Raw genomic sequence first — 16,410 nt, 5'->3', positions numbered from 1 at the left:
TGCACATGATGTTATTTGTTGCTGCCTGTTCTTCTGTTACTTGAGTTATTTTTTCTTCAAAATTTGACAAGCTGTCATAAAAAAGATAAAAAAAGTAAATTTTTCTGCATTCAAAAAAAAACCTGTCAGTTACATATTTTTGAAGTAGTAATTAGGACAAATTGGTCATTTAAAAAAAAAGAGATTATTAAGTTAAATCTGACTTATTTAAACTGATTAATGTCAGGCCACACCCAGCTTCATATTTAATAAAACTTAGAATTTTTGATTTTTAAATAGTTTTAGCGTTTTAGTTTTATTATTAAAAAAACTAGTTAAGAGAAGGTTTTTTAGACATTTTTAATTTTCTTTTTATCTGTCAACCCTTGTTTTAGGCCAGAGATTGGCAAACTGCTGACCTAAACTAAAGAATTAATTGCAATTAATTTAATTAAAAATTGTTTTAAAAAAGAATATTAAATTTTAGTGCTTTATTTGGAAAATTAGTTATTTCCTGTTATTTTGTTCAAAATTTTTTTTTTAAAACCTTAAGCATATCAAGATTGTTTCTTTTTAATCTTTTTTACCACTTTTATTTTAGGTGTTGTTGTCCCTACCTTGGAACTTTGCAAAGTTTAATTTTTGACGTTGAAAAATCACATAAATAGACAGAACAAAAAAATTAGCTTCCTAACTTTAAGCTTTATTAAGCAAATAAATCTTGAAAATGTTGCTTTATATCTGTATATTTAATTAGGGGAAAAAAAAACTATTTTACTAAAGATTTATTTTCTCCTACTTTTTTTGAGAAAAATACTTAAAACGGTTAGAAAATAATCTTGCCGTATTTAGAAAGTTTTGTATAAACAAATTAAAAATAAATATATGTATAAAAATATAACTGATTTTTTTTTGCATAAAGGTTTTATCTTATATAAAGCAAAATTTTCAAAAGTAATTTGCTCCTTAAGTTTTAAAGCTAGGAAAGCTGTTTTTTGTTCTGTCTATTTATGTGGTATCCCAACGTCAAAAAATTAAACTTTGCGAAATTTTAAAATTTACATTTTTGAGGGGCAACAGATGCACCCTAAGGTACACAATTTTAAGTTTTATGAGTTTTTTAGATTTCTTTACTAAGTGTGCATAAGCTTTTAACTTGTATGTATTTTTAAAACAGCAAGAGATAACTAAAATTTGTACATTTGTGTAACACATAAAACTTTGCAGAAGAAAGTATAATAAAATTCCTTACTTTTATATGATAATAACTACATAAAGATTTTTGTCATTATTAAGTTTTACTAATTGTAATGTAAAATAGTATTTACAGATGGAATTATTAAGTAATTTATTTAAGATTTTCAAATCATACACAATAGAAGGGGTGGATCCAACAATACCTGGCAATGGAGGTAAAGAATGCACTGAATTTCTTACTACTAACAGGTAAAAATACTAGTTGAAAAATATGAAGGCACAATAACCTTTAGAAAATTATATTAGTATTGTTTTTTAAATTGTTTTGTTAGTTTTTTTATGTTTTAACATCAAAGTTTATAAAGCAAATGAATACACTTATATTTTGAGAAATTTTAATCTGGGAAACTAAATGAGTTTATTGGCACAGGGTTTTCTAATGCTCTATTTACTGAACTGTTTTTATTTAAATTTATTATCTTACTGCTTACAGGAGAATTTGTGAAACTCTACTGATTGTGACAATCAGCTTGGTTGAAATTGTTTACTCAAATAAAAAGATCAAACGAAATGTTGAAGCTGAAGACAAAAGTTTGCCTGTTCTTGAAAAATACTGCAACCCAAACACAATAAAGTTAGTGTGGTGATGTTAACTGTTAATTTTGTAATAAGTTACTGAGTGTCTTCAGTTTTTGTGCTATGTTGTCCTATTAACACTTAGACTTTTAGTTCTGATAAATAGATTAAAAAATAAGATATCTATGAAGTTTAAACCAAAGTTGTTATGTACTTACAATTTTTTTTATTGTATGATGAGTTATTAATACAAAAACATTGAAAACAGTGATGTAATTAAATATTAGTTTATTACAGCTATTAAAAACTAGATATTTTGTTTTCAGTTTTTTTATTTTCTTTTTTACATGCATGTGAAAAAAGATTGCTATATATATTTAATAATATTTTTCGTTAACTTACTTGTTAATAAGTTAATTTACTAACCCTGAACTAAAATTTGAACTAAATGTTTAATATAAAAAATAAAAAAAGTTTTACTTTTGCAAAAATATGTTATTTTTTTAAGGAAAACTTGAAAAAAAAGATTCTACCAAAAATTTTGAAAATGTACAAAGTTTAAGTAAAATGTAATGTAAAGAACAAAAATGTTTGTAACATAGTTAACTTTTCAGACTTTTGAGAAGACTAGTACTTCTTATATCAGTTGCGACATACTCATTGGAAGTATACTACAAAGTAGATAGGGGATCACTTATATTTTTGCTGAATCCCTGCCATGTACTTAATGCTTTCCATGTAAGTATGTTGTTTTTTTCATTAAAACTACCTAAGTTTTTATAAAAAATCGTTGTTTAATAAGGTATTATGTATATAATTATTTTTAAGTTAGCTTGAATAATTTAAATCAAGTTTACACTAGTTATAAACAGGAAAGTTATAAGTTAATTTTGATTAAGGCCATTGGGAGGGGGAGTAAGCCATGTTTTTTATAAGTTGATCTTATTTTTTAGAGTTGTTTCTAGGCTTCAGGATGCTTTTTATTGTTTTAAAAAGTTCAAATTATTTTTTGAGATATGACCATTTAAAGTCAGGCCGCATAATAGGTTCCCTATGGAAAGGGAAAACTAAAACAGCAAAAAAAGACTATTTTATTTAAAATATATCTCCTCCTACATTTTTTAAGCAATCTTTTTCAAACTTTTACAGTCTAACCTTTGTACAATAACAAAAATAAAAAGTCAAAATGGACTTAAAAACAATTTGTAAAAATAAATTTCTTTTAAATAAAAAGACTTTTTTTTTTATTCTTTACATAAAATTTTTATTTTTTTAGATTAATTTCCAAGAAAATTAACCCCAAAAAGTTTGCAGTCCATACGTTTGTATAGGAAACTTTTTACAAAAAGTAAAATATCTCAAAAGTTAAATGATATTCTTGAATTCTATAAAAATTGACTTGTGGTTTGTACTTAAAGCTTTCATAAAAAGCCAAAGTTAATTTTTGTAAAAATAATTGTTTTGCTTCTCCCCTCCCCCCTATGGCCTTAAAAATAAATCAAAATATTAAAAGGTATAAAAAAAGTAGTTTTTAATGCTTTTCAAAATTAAATAACAAAACACATATAATATCTAGTTGAGAGTTAGCTTTTTTAAATACACTGGTTATAGTTTAACGGTTTTGTGGTTTTAAAACTATAATGAATTGTTTTTGTGAATTTGTGTTTATAAATTATCATTGACAAAAGTTTAAATTTTAAAGTTTATGTATTAAAACTTGATATGACTTTCAATAACCTTAAGACCTATTTTGTTGTCAAATTAAAATTAGTTCAAAAAATCATAGTTATTCTGTATATGAATAATTAAGATAAACTTTAAAAGTAATAAAGTGATAATGCTTAATATAGTAGAGCTATGTTTCCTATAAAAGTAAAGTAAGCCCTAAAGTTATAATCGTTTTTGTTTTCTTAGTTTTTACTTTAGTTACTCTTACTCTTTATTTAGTCAAAATGTAAAAATTGTTGATATTTTATCAGATTTACTTTCTACTTTGATTTCTATTCATATTTTATTACTTCAGTTATTCTTTATTTATTCTAATTTTAATAGAATGTTGATTTATTTTAGATTTACTTTCTTACTTCAAATTCCAGTCGCAGTGAACTCCAAAGACTGTTCAGGTCTGTATGTTTATACATTTATCAAAAGTGTAATTTTTAAATAATTTTCTGCAAACATCTACAGTTTATGTAAAATGATAGTGTGTATTATAATTATGAATTTGTTTTTGTTCTATTTGAAGTAAATTTTGTTAAGTTTATAATAGTCTTAATGTAAACCAGGAATACATAAAATTATAATTATACTTGGAAAACAGCTATTAGTTTTTAAAGTGTTTCACATTAAGGTTCTTCATAAAAAGTGCATTGAATTTGATTTTAGAACTATATATTTATTTAGAAGCAACCAATTTTTTTTTAATATTTCAAAACTTAGTTGTGCCTTGTAAAATCAAACATATATTATGGTTACACTTGTATTGCCAGGAGTAAACATAGAATAATCATTAATTATCAACATAAGTTTTAATGTTTAATTTAACAAGTTATTTCACAGGATTCATAATCACTTAGCACTTATGCTTTAGTATTGTAAATTACTATCATAAAAAAGTTATTAAACATCTACAAACTTTTGAATTCTTTTAATAACAGTTTATTTAATCTAGGATTCACAACCACCTAGTGAGTGGAGCATTAATAGCTTTAGTACTACCAGTAACAAACACAAGACCAACAACATTAGATGTAACTAGTTACTGGATGCAACATCTCACCATATACTTCATCGTGCCCATATTCCTGTTTGCCTCTGGTCAGTTGTTTATTATGCTATTGATTAAATATAATTTTATTCATCTCTTTTTACATACATTATCTGTTAATTTACTACATTATACCATAGTTTATGTTTGCTGCAAGTAATTTAAGTATATAACAATATTAATAATTAGTAAGTCTAGTGACATTAACTGAAGGTAGTTACAGTTTTAAAAACATGCTAATATTTGATAATTTTATTTAAACAAAGATCTATATTTTTATAAAATATAATTCCCCTTTGAAATTATTCACTTATTTCTTAAGCTATATATTTTTGTTAATAATGAATTAAGGTTAAAACAAATTAGAGTAGAAGTGTGCACATTTTAATTTCTAACTTTAAAACAATGTTTTCTTACTTCAATGGACTTTTAAAAGCATCGAAAAATGAGAACCAAGTTCAAAGTATTTTTTATATAAATGCATTATATTCACCTAAATACTTAATTACTGTTTTTAAGGCCACAATAGCAAGAATATTAGATTTAAATTATTCGTAACTGCATTCTAATTAAATAATATATGAAAATACTGCAATAAAATTTGAGTTGAACATGAGAATTTAAATTTAAACATTATTTACTCTCAGGTCACAGAAGCGAATAATTAACAGATATTAGTTGACCTCAATTATTTTGTAATAAAATATTATTTTAACATTTAAATTTAAACATGTTTATTTACTTTCAGGTCACAGAAGCGAGGAATTGACAGATGTTTATTGGCCCCTGCTATCTTGTGGTTGGGGTTTCTTGTATCATTTTGTTGTACTGCAGTCACTTGGAATGGTTAGTAACTTTATTATTAAAACTAAACTTGTATATACTCAGTTGACCACAATATTTCATAAGAAATTCATCTATATGGAAAGTTGCTGTACACAGATTTTTAAGTTAATAGATTGAAATATTTTTAGTTTATTTAATAATTCTACATCAACTGTTAAGTTTGACCCATTTATCTTTACGTATCTTATAGCATACTGGCTAGTTGTACAAAAATGTTTGAGAAATTTTTATACATAGTATAGTTTTTATAAAAGTGAAAAACTAGTGTGTAGAGAATCTATGAGTTTAATCACGTATCTGAAAGGATAATACTTTTGTAGAAAGTTTATATGAATAACAGTTTAAAATTTACAGATAAAATACTCTTTAGTTTGACTTTAACAACTTAAGGGCGTAGGGGGGGGGGGGTAAACACCTTTTAAAGAAATTTGATCTTATTTTATATAGTTTTTACTAAGCTACAAGATGCTTTTTACAGATTTAAAAAATCAAAATAGGTTTTAAGATATAGCCGGCCAAAGTCGGAGGCAACAATAGGATCCTTATGGGAGGCACAAACTAAAACGGCAAAAATAGACTATTTCACTAAAAATCTATCTTCTCCTACGTTTTTTGATATAACTACTTCAAACTTTTAGGAAATGTTTATTGATATATTTAAAAAATTCTGTTGGAAACTGTTTTTTTGTTTGTTTTTTATATAAAATTTTTATTTTTTATTTGTTTTTTAAATTCTATCCGACAGAATTTTCTAAATATATCAAGGAACATTTCCTGAAAGTTTGAGGTAGTTATCTCAAAAAACATAGGAGAAGATAGATTTTTAGTGAAATAGTCTATTTTTGCAGTTTTAGTTTGCGCCTCCCATAAGGAACCTATAGTTGCCTCCGACTTTGACCGCTTATATCTCAATAAATATTATGATTTTTTAAATCTTTTAAAAGAATCTTGTAGCTCAGTAAAAACTATATAAAATAATATCAATTTTCAAAAGAAGGTGTTTTATCCCCCCAATGCCTTTAATTTGTTTCAAGATTGGGGTCTACCTTACCCTTTTATTTAAAATGAAAGTGTTGTAATAGTTTTGTGAAAATAATTCATTACAACCATTAGGAATAAGTTATTTAAAAGCATATTTTTTCAAAACTTTGAGAATTTCACTAAAATTCTATTTTCTTTTTTATTTTTTAAGTAATTTACTTGTATTTTTACTGAAGCGATCTTTTTAATGTTACAAACAACTTGTAGTTAGAACATTTTTGAAAAAAAAAGATAATTTTTTTTCTGTAATAAAATTATGAAAACTAAAAAACATTTTTCCTAAAAGTTGTTTAAAGTTTACTATTTATTTTTTTAAAACAGCTGCATAATTTAGATATAATTTTAGTGGAATAGTCTATTTCCCATTTTTAGTTAGCATCTCCCATTAAGAACCTATTGATTTGTCTAATTTTGATCTTTTTTACTTCAAAAGTTAATTTAAATTGTTAAATAAGGTAAAAAATAATCTTTTAAATAACTTTTTTATATAAAAAAAAGACTTGATTAAAAAAAAATTGTTCCCTCTATAACCTAAATACAAAAACATAATAAGCTATAACACTATTAACATATAACCGGTTAGTATTCTCTATTTATTTTTGCGTTGTTTATTGAGTCTTTGAGCTAACCATTTACCTTAAACACTTTTGTGTTACTCAAGTAAAAATGCAATAGTTTAAACTAGTCTTTTGTTTTTTTACTTGTAATTAAAACTTCATTAAAATAGATAAGTTTTGTATATGGTTGCTATAAACTTTTGCTGATTTTTAAATAAACACCAGTCACCAAAGTTACTAAACTTTTTTTATAAAATTTATACTTTAAATTGTTATCACTTTTTTTTGTGCTAACTTTTAAAATGCAATAACTTGTTCTATATCAAGGTTGTAAAGCATAATATATATAAATAAATAACATTAACAAGTATGAACTTTGGTTAATTTTTTGTACTATGTATTTGTAATAATTTGTTTGATTAGGATTTGAAATTAGCAAACGTTAAATATACATAAAAACGTTTTGTTTACTTTTGAATGTAAACAAACTTTGTTTACAAATATGGAATACATAAAAAATAATATTTAATGAAAATAAATTTATATTTGTTGAAAGTTTTTTAGATAAATCTAAAAGTTGAAGTAAATTAAACTTTGTATTTTAAATCTTTTATGTAACAGTATATTTCTTTTTAATCTTGTTATTAAAAATATAAATAATTCTGCACACATCAACAGCATATATAACATTTACAACATCGACACAAATTACAGTGTAATCTATTAGTCATAGTTACTTAAAAACTTTTTACCAACCACATAGATATATTATAAAAACTTTATATTTTTTCCTCAAATTGATTTAGATTGTTTTTTTTTAATTGAGTTGATTATTTCCTAATTTTTTTAGGACTGTTATGTTCTATTTGTACCCTAGTTGTTTTGAAATATATTTAATATAATGAATTTATTGTGTTTTATATTTCTTCATTTATTTTTTCTGTAAAAAAGTAGTGTTTAAGCTTAACAAACCAAAACAAGTATTGAAATTTGAATTTAATAACTAAAGTAGTGTTTAATAAATAAAAATAAGCTAAGATGTTATAGTAGTGTTATAAATTTTTTGTTAGCTAAGATTAAATCATTGTATAACAAGTTTTAGAATCTTTACAAAAAATTGAACTTAAGTCAGACTCGTAGATTAAAGTCTGAGAATTATTTGTTTGAGTAAAAACTGAAACTAAACAAACATTAAACGTTATGGATTTGATTACTTTAATGATAAACAAACTTTGCTTACAAATGGAAAACAAACATATTTTAATATTTAATAAACTTGAACTTGTGTTTAAACTGTTTTATCACGTAGAATTTTAAAATAAAATAAGTTTGCTATTTCGAAAGCTTTTTTAAGTACAAATATATTTATTTTAATCTTTCTACTAAGTAAAATTTTAAATAGTTCTAAAGCACATTATAAAGCATTAATAAGCATCATGTTCAAACTTATAATTTAGATTTTACCACTACAACGTAGCATAATAATCACACGTAATTAAGCTGTTTTATTAACCACTTAACAAGAAATAAACAGTTAATCACTTCAATTTTACTCAAACGGAAAGTATAGCTCTGTTCTTTTGTTATCCGACTTGAAAATATAAGTAAAAAACATGTGTTTTATTATATTTCAAATGTTAATGATATTGATTTATTATGTTATATACATTGAGGTGTTTATAGATTATTTATTTTGCTCTTAATAATAAGTCAATTGTGACTTCTGAGTAATTGAAATACTTTTATTTTAGTTTATTATTATTTTATTATTGTTTAAAAAAAAAACTTAAATAAACATTTTTATAGCTTAGATATTTTTTTGGCGAGCTGATAAATTAAAACCAGGCTGCAAACAATAAAATTTAAGGTTCTAAATTAATATATAGTATAAAATATTCCCTGTTAAAAACTTAGGTTCAGGTTTTTGGTAAAATAAATCTTAATGTGATGACTAATTTATTTTATATAAGTAATTTAAAGTGGTATAAATTTACAAAACTAAAAAAAACAACTTTACATTACATTATTTTTACTGTGTTTATAAATCGTACATTTGTAATAATCTGTCTGACTTTGTTTTTAAAAAGTTTGCAAACAGTAAACTTTTGTTTTAAAATACAAAACAAACAAAACTTTAATCTGTATTAAACTTGAATTTCTTTTATAAGTACTGTTTGGTCGTGATTTTTTATATAAACTTGTATAAATAAAAGTTTTAGATTGAAAACCTTTATGAATATATTTATATTTTGTTTTAACACTGAAACAAACTTTAAATATCTTTGTAGTAAGTAAATAAGTTTAAAATTAGTATTGTGTAATTTTACAACGCAATCTATTAATCATAGTTTTAAGTCCTGTTTACATAAGTAAAAATAGATAGTAAATATATTTTATTAAGGCTGGATATAAAAATTTGTTTTTTCTGGCTCAAAATTAAAAAATGTTTTGTAAATTATTTTAGTTAGTTGTAAGTATTGTAAGTATCTTTTTAAGTATTGTGTCCTACTTGATACTTAGTGTTTTTTAAATTTTAATAAATTAAATACAACCGTTGTTATTATTTACTAAAACTTTATTAAAGACATTTTGTTACATGTGCATAAAAACTCAGATATAAAATTACCAAAGTTCCTTTTTATTGTAAAGCAAAAACTGTATTCTCTTAATTCGCGTTTGAAAACAGAAGTATGTTATAGTTTCTATTGTTACACATTTTCATTGTTTAAAGTAAATGGATTTAAACTGTATAATACAACTTTTGAAAGTTTTTTTAAGTGTGTTACTTAAGTTTGTAAGTATACAATATAAGGATCTTTAACTCTACATTTAATTTTTTGAGTAACAACGACTGTATGAAATCTATTTTACGGCAAATTTAGGGTAAAATTATCTAATTAGTATTGGTTATTTTTTTAAATTTTTAGCTTAAATTATTTTACAATTTTGTAATTGTTTTTATAAACTATAAACTCTCAAAAGAATTTCAAAAGCACTTGAAGCTTTTATATTTCAAGTAGAATTCTAATGTTGTATATACTTTTATTGAGAAAGTAACTTGAGGAAATGTTTTTTAAGCTTAAATTGAAAGTATTGTTTTGGTTTTTATTTATTTTATAGTATTTAGCTTAAATATTTTTTGTTTGACTGTTAAATGAACTTACGCATTAACATTCATTAATCTGTACCTATAGTAATGTAGTTTTTTATCATCACAGACATTTATATATATATATATATAAAGGTTTATTTAAAGATGCAAAACTCAAAGAACTCGAGTTTCGTGACTATTCACTCATCAGCTTCAAAACAAGTTTAAAATAAAGCACAAAACAAAATCACTGATGAGTGAATAGTCACGAAACTCGAGTTCTTTGAGTTTTGCATCTTTAAATAAACCTTTTTATTAATAAAGCCCTCAAGGTGGGCTCAGTGTGAAAAATTTAATTTATTAAGTTAAATAACTTAATTCTATATATATATATATATATATATATATATATATATGTATATTTGTTTCCAAGGTTTACTAATTTTTGAGCATAAGTACAAATTTTATTTGCTTACTTGTTTTAATGAGTTGTTTTTCAAAATTGTATTTCATTTATCTTTAAAAGCAATTTTTTAAACGTTTTGTGTAAGTTATATTATACCAACATTGGTAGTTGTTTTTTAAATAATCTTTATTTGTTTTACAGTACATAAACTTATAGTTCCTAAAATAGTTTTTTTGCCCCATAAAGATTTATAGTATAAGTTTTACAAACATAATTTAGTAAAGGTTTACTCAATAGTTTTATACTTTATAGGCACTTAAATTTACAGTCTCTTTTTACCAGAAAATACCAAGTTTTCAAATTAACGAGTTATAATAGTTAGTACTACATATGTTTACGACTTGTTTTACTAAATAACTAGTTGTTATTTAACACTCTTGAAATTTACAGCTGCCTCTAATAATATTATAGTTTTTTAAGTTTTTCAATTCTTCCTAAGACTTCAAACGAAACTTTACTTTTGATTTAAACACAGTAAAATTTTATTTATATTGTTACGTCATAGTATTTTTTTAATTTTACTGCATAAAATTTAAATGTTTACCGTTTTTATTTTGACAATGTTTTCTTGTTGACAATGCTTTTGATGGTAGATCAAGCAATGACAATGAGTTTGAAATAAAAAGTGCTTATTATAGTTTAAGTGTAGTTTTTTAAGTGTTTATTAGTTTATATCTTACTAATGTCTGTTAAAACAGTAGGTATATATAAACTTCAAAAAGGGCTCTATATGTATTTTACAGGTCATTTTGTAATGTTTTACAGTTATGTTAAAAATGTTATTACTTTTCATGTAAGAGTGAGGTTGTCTAAACAGATTTTACTTGAAAAATGTAGTCATATAAGCAAACTTAGTCAAAATTATTAATATATTTGTCTAACACACATCTTATTTAAGCTCACAAAAAACAAATTGAAAAAATGTGACAAGTTCATTTGAAATCTGTACAACAAGCACTACTAGTAGTGTAAATATATTTTAATTTTTTTTAACTAACTTATTTATTTATTAAGTATAATTACTTTACAATGTGCTAATATAAGGAAAACAAATAAAAATATTTTTTAGCTAACGCAATTGAATTTGAACAACATGGTATACCCGGCAGTATATTTAAGTACTTTAATAATTTATTTCGCTAACACAAAACAAATTGGAAAATTTGCTTGTTTAAATATAGTTAACCTTTCAATGTCCTAGTATTAAAAAACACGTAAAAGTATTAAATTTTTACGCTCACCCAAGTGAATTTGAACATCACAGTGTGCCCATCACAACTATCTTTATTTAATTTCAATTATTTTTCACGATTAATACCAGTGAAACTATACAACATAGTTTGTACAACTGTAAAAATTAAGTTTAAGGTTGAGCAACTAACAATTTGATTAATTTCAACTGTTTTTTCAGCTCACCCAAGTTAATTTGAACAACATGATATGCCCCGCAGTGAGTGACCCGTTCCACGGTGACAACTACAGAATGTGGGCGTTACTTCACCAGCATTTACTAATATTCCTCCATGGAAAGTTGTATCCGTTATTGATACTAGCATTAGTGTTGGTCATTGAAAATTTTGTGAAGTGAGTTTTTTGAATTTTAGAATTTAAAGAAATCACTTTTGTAAGCTTTTTAGTTGTGTGAATTTTTAAATGTTTCAAAATTTAGCTATGGGTACCCTTAATCATAAGTTTTGTTTACTTTAAGTAACCTTCTAGCTTTCTGTAAAATATATAAATGGATAGTTGACGTGATCGTATGGTTGGGTAATTTGAAAATACTTCAGTGTGAAATATACTCAAAGCTATTTAACTACAAAATAACTCTATTATTTTACAGTAATTTTGTTTTGTAAAATAACACCCTCTTACCGTTTATATTATACCTTATCTACTATTTACTATTACTATACCTTTTTTCCTAAATACTAAAAATAAAATTCTGACTATGGTTAGAGCTTTGATATGTTTCAAATTTTGTGCAACTAAACAATAATATTTGAAATTATAAATAATATAAAAGTTAAAACTAGTTGTGTGATGAGTTAAGTTATGTATTTCAATTTAGGTAAGTTTATAGGCATAAACTAATAATTTTTTTTACAAATTAATAAAAATAGTTTTTCAGTGTTTTTTCTCAGTTCTTTATTATTTATACTTTTATTATTTATTAATTTTTAGGTTTTCTTCGTGGTTGTCAAAGATCACGAAACGCTCCAACCCGCCCCTAGTGGATGTCACCAGACTGAAGAAAGACGATTAATTGTGACGTCATAACGATATTTGCTGCGGTATTATTTTGATAAGAAGTAGATACTACTAAAGAGAAAAGAAATTTCAAGGAAAAACCCTGAGGCTGAAACATAAAATACTTTGCTTTGTTGTTTTATCTTCTAGCTACTAAAAAATTCTTAACATTTGAATTAAAAAAAAAATTTAATAGCTTTTCTTATTATTCGTTTAGAAATTTTAAGTATGATTTTTGAAAAATTTGTAATGCAAATTGTTTTGATTTCTATTAATTTGAAATTTTAAGATTTTAATGTTTTATGTCTACTAAATTAACAGTTTTGGATTATGTTTTACAAACTGAAAATTATTTTTTTTCTTTAAATTTGCTTTTATAAAAACTATGAAATTTATTACTTTTTATTTAAAATTCTACAGTTCTTGTTAATCTTTTTTTTAAGTAAACTACTAATTTTTAGTCGTAATAATATTCAAGTTGTGTGCTTTTGTAGTTTTATTTAAAAATCTCTAGCTTCAAATACATATGTACTCTTATTCGATTTTTTATACTTCCAAGCTGTATTTTGCTAGCTCATGTAGTTCATATTTAATTCTAAAATCGTTCATAATAATTCTGTTAACTTTTTACAATATAACTATTATCTTGTTTTGTTTATGTCACTAATTTTATCTAAGTAAAAAAATGTAAAGTTTTATTAAAGTATAAAAAGGTTAATGCACAATTAATTTATTATTTATAACTCCTAGTGTAAATTTTACTTGTAACCAGCTAGAAACACTAAATTCTTTTTTTTAACTTTCATATGCGTAACGTTATTAGATGGTTTTAAAAATCAAAGCTTTTAAATATGTTTTCAAATTTGATTGTTTTATGTAAATTATTTGAAACTCATTTTTCAATTGTTGTTTACTCTAGTTCACTTAGCTTTAATTTTTTTAACCTTAGTTGTCCTTACATATATAATTCATAAAAATTTTAGCTTTAGAAGAAAAATCGTGACTTTAAATTAAGCTGTGTAAAAATTCATAAATATTGCGTTACTTAGCTTGCCTTACTATGAATAATTCAACAGTAAAAAATAAAATTCCATGACTTAAAAAAAGGATTAGGTTTTTGTGATTTATCAGAATCATCACTGTAAGTTGACAATGGAAATTTATTTTATTATTCATACTCGTTTCGTTTAATTAAACCTAAACCCTGTGTACATTTTTTAAAATTATGACTTTAAACAATTGTAAAAATAAAATTTGTAGAATTTTTTTAATGACCTTGATAGATTTGTTTATTTTTTAATGTTTAGTTTATTCTATAGGAAGTACGTATTTTTAATAGTTGTGTAAGTATACATTTCTTATTATTTGTAAACCAATAAGTTTTTCTTTTTTCTTTATATTTTACTTTAAAAGAGTTAATAGTTCTAAGTAATTTATATCTTAGAGTAATATTATATATTTATTCCTTTTTCTATATATTTAACTTTAACAAAAGATAAAACTTACTTAGTTTTAAGTAATTTTTATCTCAGAGTAATATTAAATTCTTACTAAATAATTTTGTACACAAAAGCGATTCAAAATAAAGTTTAAACTTCTAAAACTAGTGTGTATCTAAAAAATTCAAAAATATTTCAGTTTTTTGTTATTTATTTTACCTTGCATTTGTAGAGAACAGAAAAGTAAACATTCGCATCGATTATGTTTAAATAAATGAAAATTTGTAATGCAATTTACATGTTTCAATTTTGAATATTTGTTTATATGGTTACTTGTATATTTAAATAAAATTAAACTTAAACTCTGTGTACATTTTTAAAAATTATGACTTTAAACATTGTTAAAATAAAATTTGAAGATTTTTTTTAATGACTTTGATAAATTTGTTTATTTTTTAATGTTTAGTTTATTCTATAGGAAGTACGTATTTTAATAGTTGTGTATATATACATTTCTTATTATTTGAAAACCAATAAGTTTTTCTTTTTTCTATATATTTTACTTTAAAAAAAGTTAAAACTTACTTAGTTATAAGTAATTTATATCTCAGAGTAATATTAAGTATTTACTAAATAATTTTGTACACAAAACCGATTCAAAATAAAGTTCAAACTTCTAAAACTAGTAAGTATCTAAAAAATTAAAAAATATTTCAGTTTTTGTTGTTTGTTTTACCTTGTATTTATAGAGAACAGAAAAGTAAACATTTACATCGATTATGTTTAAACAAATGAAAAGTTGTAATGCAATTTACATGTTTCGATTTTGAATGTTAGTTTATGTGGTTACTTGTATATTTAAATTAAACTTTATTTGTAAACTGTTATGTGAGTTTATAATATTTTGTTTTACTAATACATTTCAGCTCTACTTTTAATTGTGCCTTTTAATATTATTCACACAATTTTTCTTACTTTTTATTTCTCTTGCCTTTATGTATTTATTCGTATTGTGTATTTTGTCAATAAATAAACAATTGTAACCTTGAAGTTGTTTTTTACATAAACACCAAATATTAGTAAATAAAATAAAATTATTTTTTTATTAATTTTACAGTATAAAATGTAAACTAAATAACTTAAAACACAGAACACAAAACATATTTAAAAATACTCATTGTCAAAAAGCATTTGATGTAATTTGCATATGTATTTATTTAATAATTTTCTTTCTTAAAATAATATTATAAATTTCTGCAGGTTAATATTTTAATGAAAATAATATACAGTAGGCTTAATAAATGTTTAATTAATAATATCTTTTTAGTACTTTACAAATTATTGATAAATGCAAAATTTATGTTTCAGTTTTGAAAACTTGTTAACGTAACTATTTATTTTTTTAAACTGTAAAAATAATTTCTTATCTTTTCTTTTATTAATATATTTTAGCTCTGCTTTCAATCGTGCCTTAACATATATATTCGTATTGTGTATTTTGTTAATAAATAAACAATTGTAACCTTGAAGTTGTTTTTTACATAAACACCAAGTATTAGTAAACAAAAAAAAATTGTTTTTTAGTATCAAGCTTGTAACATAGAGTGTAAATTAAATAGTTTAAATCATAAAATAAAATATTTTTAAATCTTAAAAAGTATTTTCATGAAATGATACAATAGCATCACATGATAATCACATAATCAAACGATAAATAGCTTAAGGTAGTCTTAAAATTTTTTATTACAGATGTAAAAAGCTTAGAAGGAAAGTTGTGACTTTTTATAGTTTTGTATTTCTGCTAGCTCATGCAACTCATGTTTGTTTCAGAAAATTGTTTTTAGTTGTTAATTTTTCACGAAATAATTATTACTAAAATTTTATATAAAGAGAAAAATATCAAGTTTTTATCGAAGTATAAAAAAAAATAATATAAACTTTGCTTGTATCCTGCTAGAAACAAATTTTAACTTTCATATGCGCATTGTTATTTCATGGTATTAAAAACCAAATCCTATAAATCTGTTATTAAATGTTTTATGATTGTTTTGTAAAAGATTTTTAAATCTTGTTTTTCTATTCTTGTTTACTGTATTTTACTTAGAATTAAAAACTTTATTTTTTTAACCAGAGTTGTCCTTAAATCTATTATTCATAAAAAACTTAGCTTTAGAAGAAAATCGTGACTTTAAATTTAAGCTGTG

General features: G+C 23.2%; 1 protein-coding gene across 1 annotated transcript; it reads left to right on the top strand.

The window, feature by feature from the left end:
• Nucleotides 1-1,304: 1,304 nt before the first annotated feature.
• Nucleotides 1,305-12,923, top strand: LOC145836969 (transmembrane protein 164-like). Its single transcript, XM_082944737.1, has 8 exons — nucleotides 1,305-1,425; nucleotides 1,670-1,810; nucleotides 2,367-2,490; nucleotides 3,823-3,875; nucleotides 4,424-4,569; nucleotides 5,268-5,365; nucleotides 11,932-12,104; nucleotides 12,702-12,923. The coding sequence occupies exons 1-8, from the start codon at nucleotides 1,310-1,312 to the stop codon at nucleotides 12,781-12,783; spliced, it is 933 nt and encodes a 310-aa protein (XP_082800863.1). The 5' UTR covers nucleotides 1,305-1,309; the 3' UTR covers nucleotides 12,784-12,923.
• The last annotated feature ends 3,487 nt before the right edge of the window (nucleotides 12,924-16,410 follow it).

The sequence above is a fragment of the Thalia democratica genome, chromosome 5 (assembly GCF_965202585.1).
Source record: "Thalia democratica chromosome 5, ktThaDemo2.hap1.1, whole genome shotgun sequence".
In the NCBI taxonomy this organism is placed as follows: Eukaryota; Metazoa; Chordata; class Thaliacea; order Salpida; family Salpidae; genus Thalia; species Thalia democratica.
The sequence above is the reverse complement of the archived record's forward strand: the minus strand, read 5'-3'. Positions and strand labels throughout refer to the sequence as shown.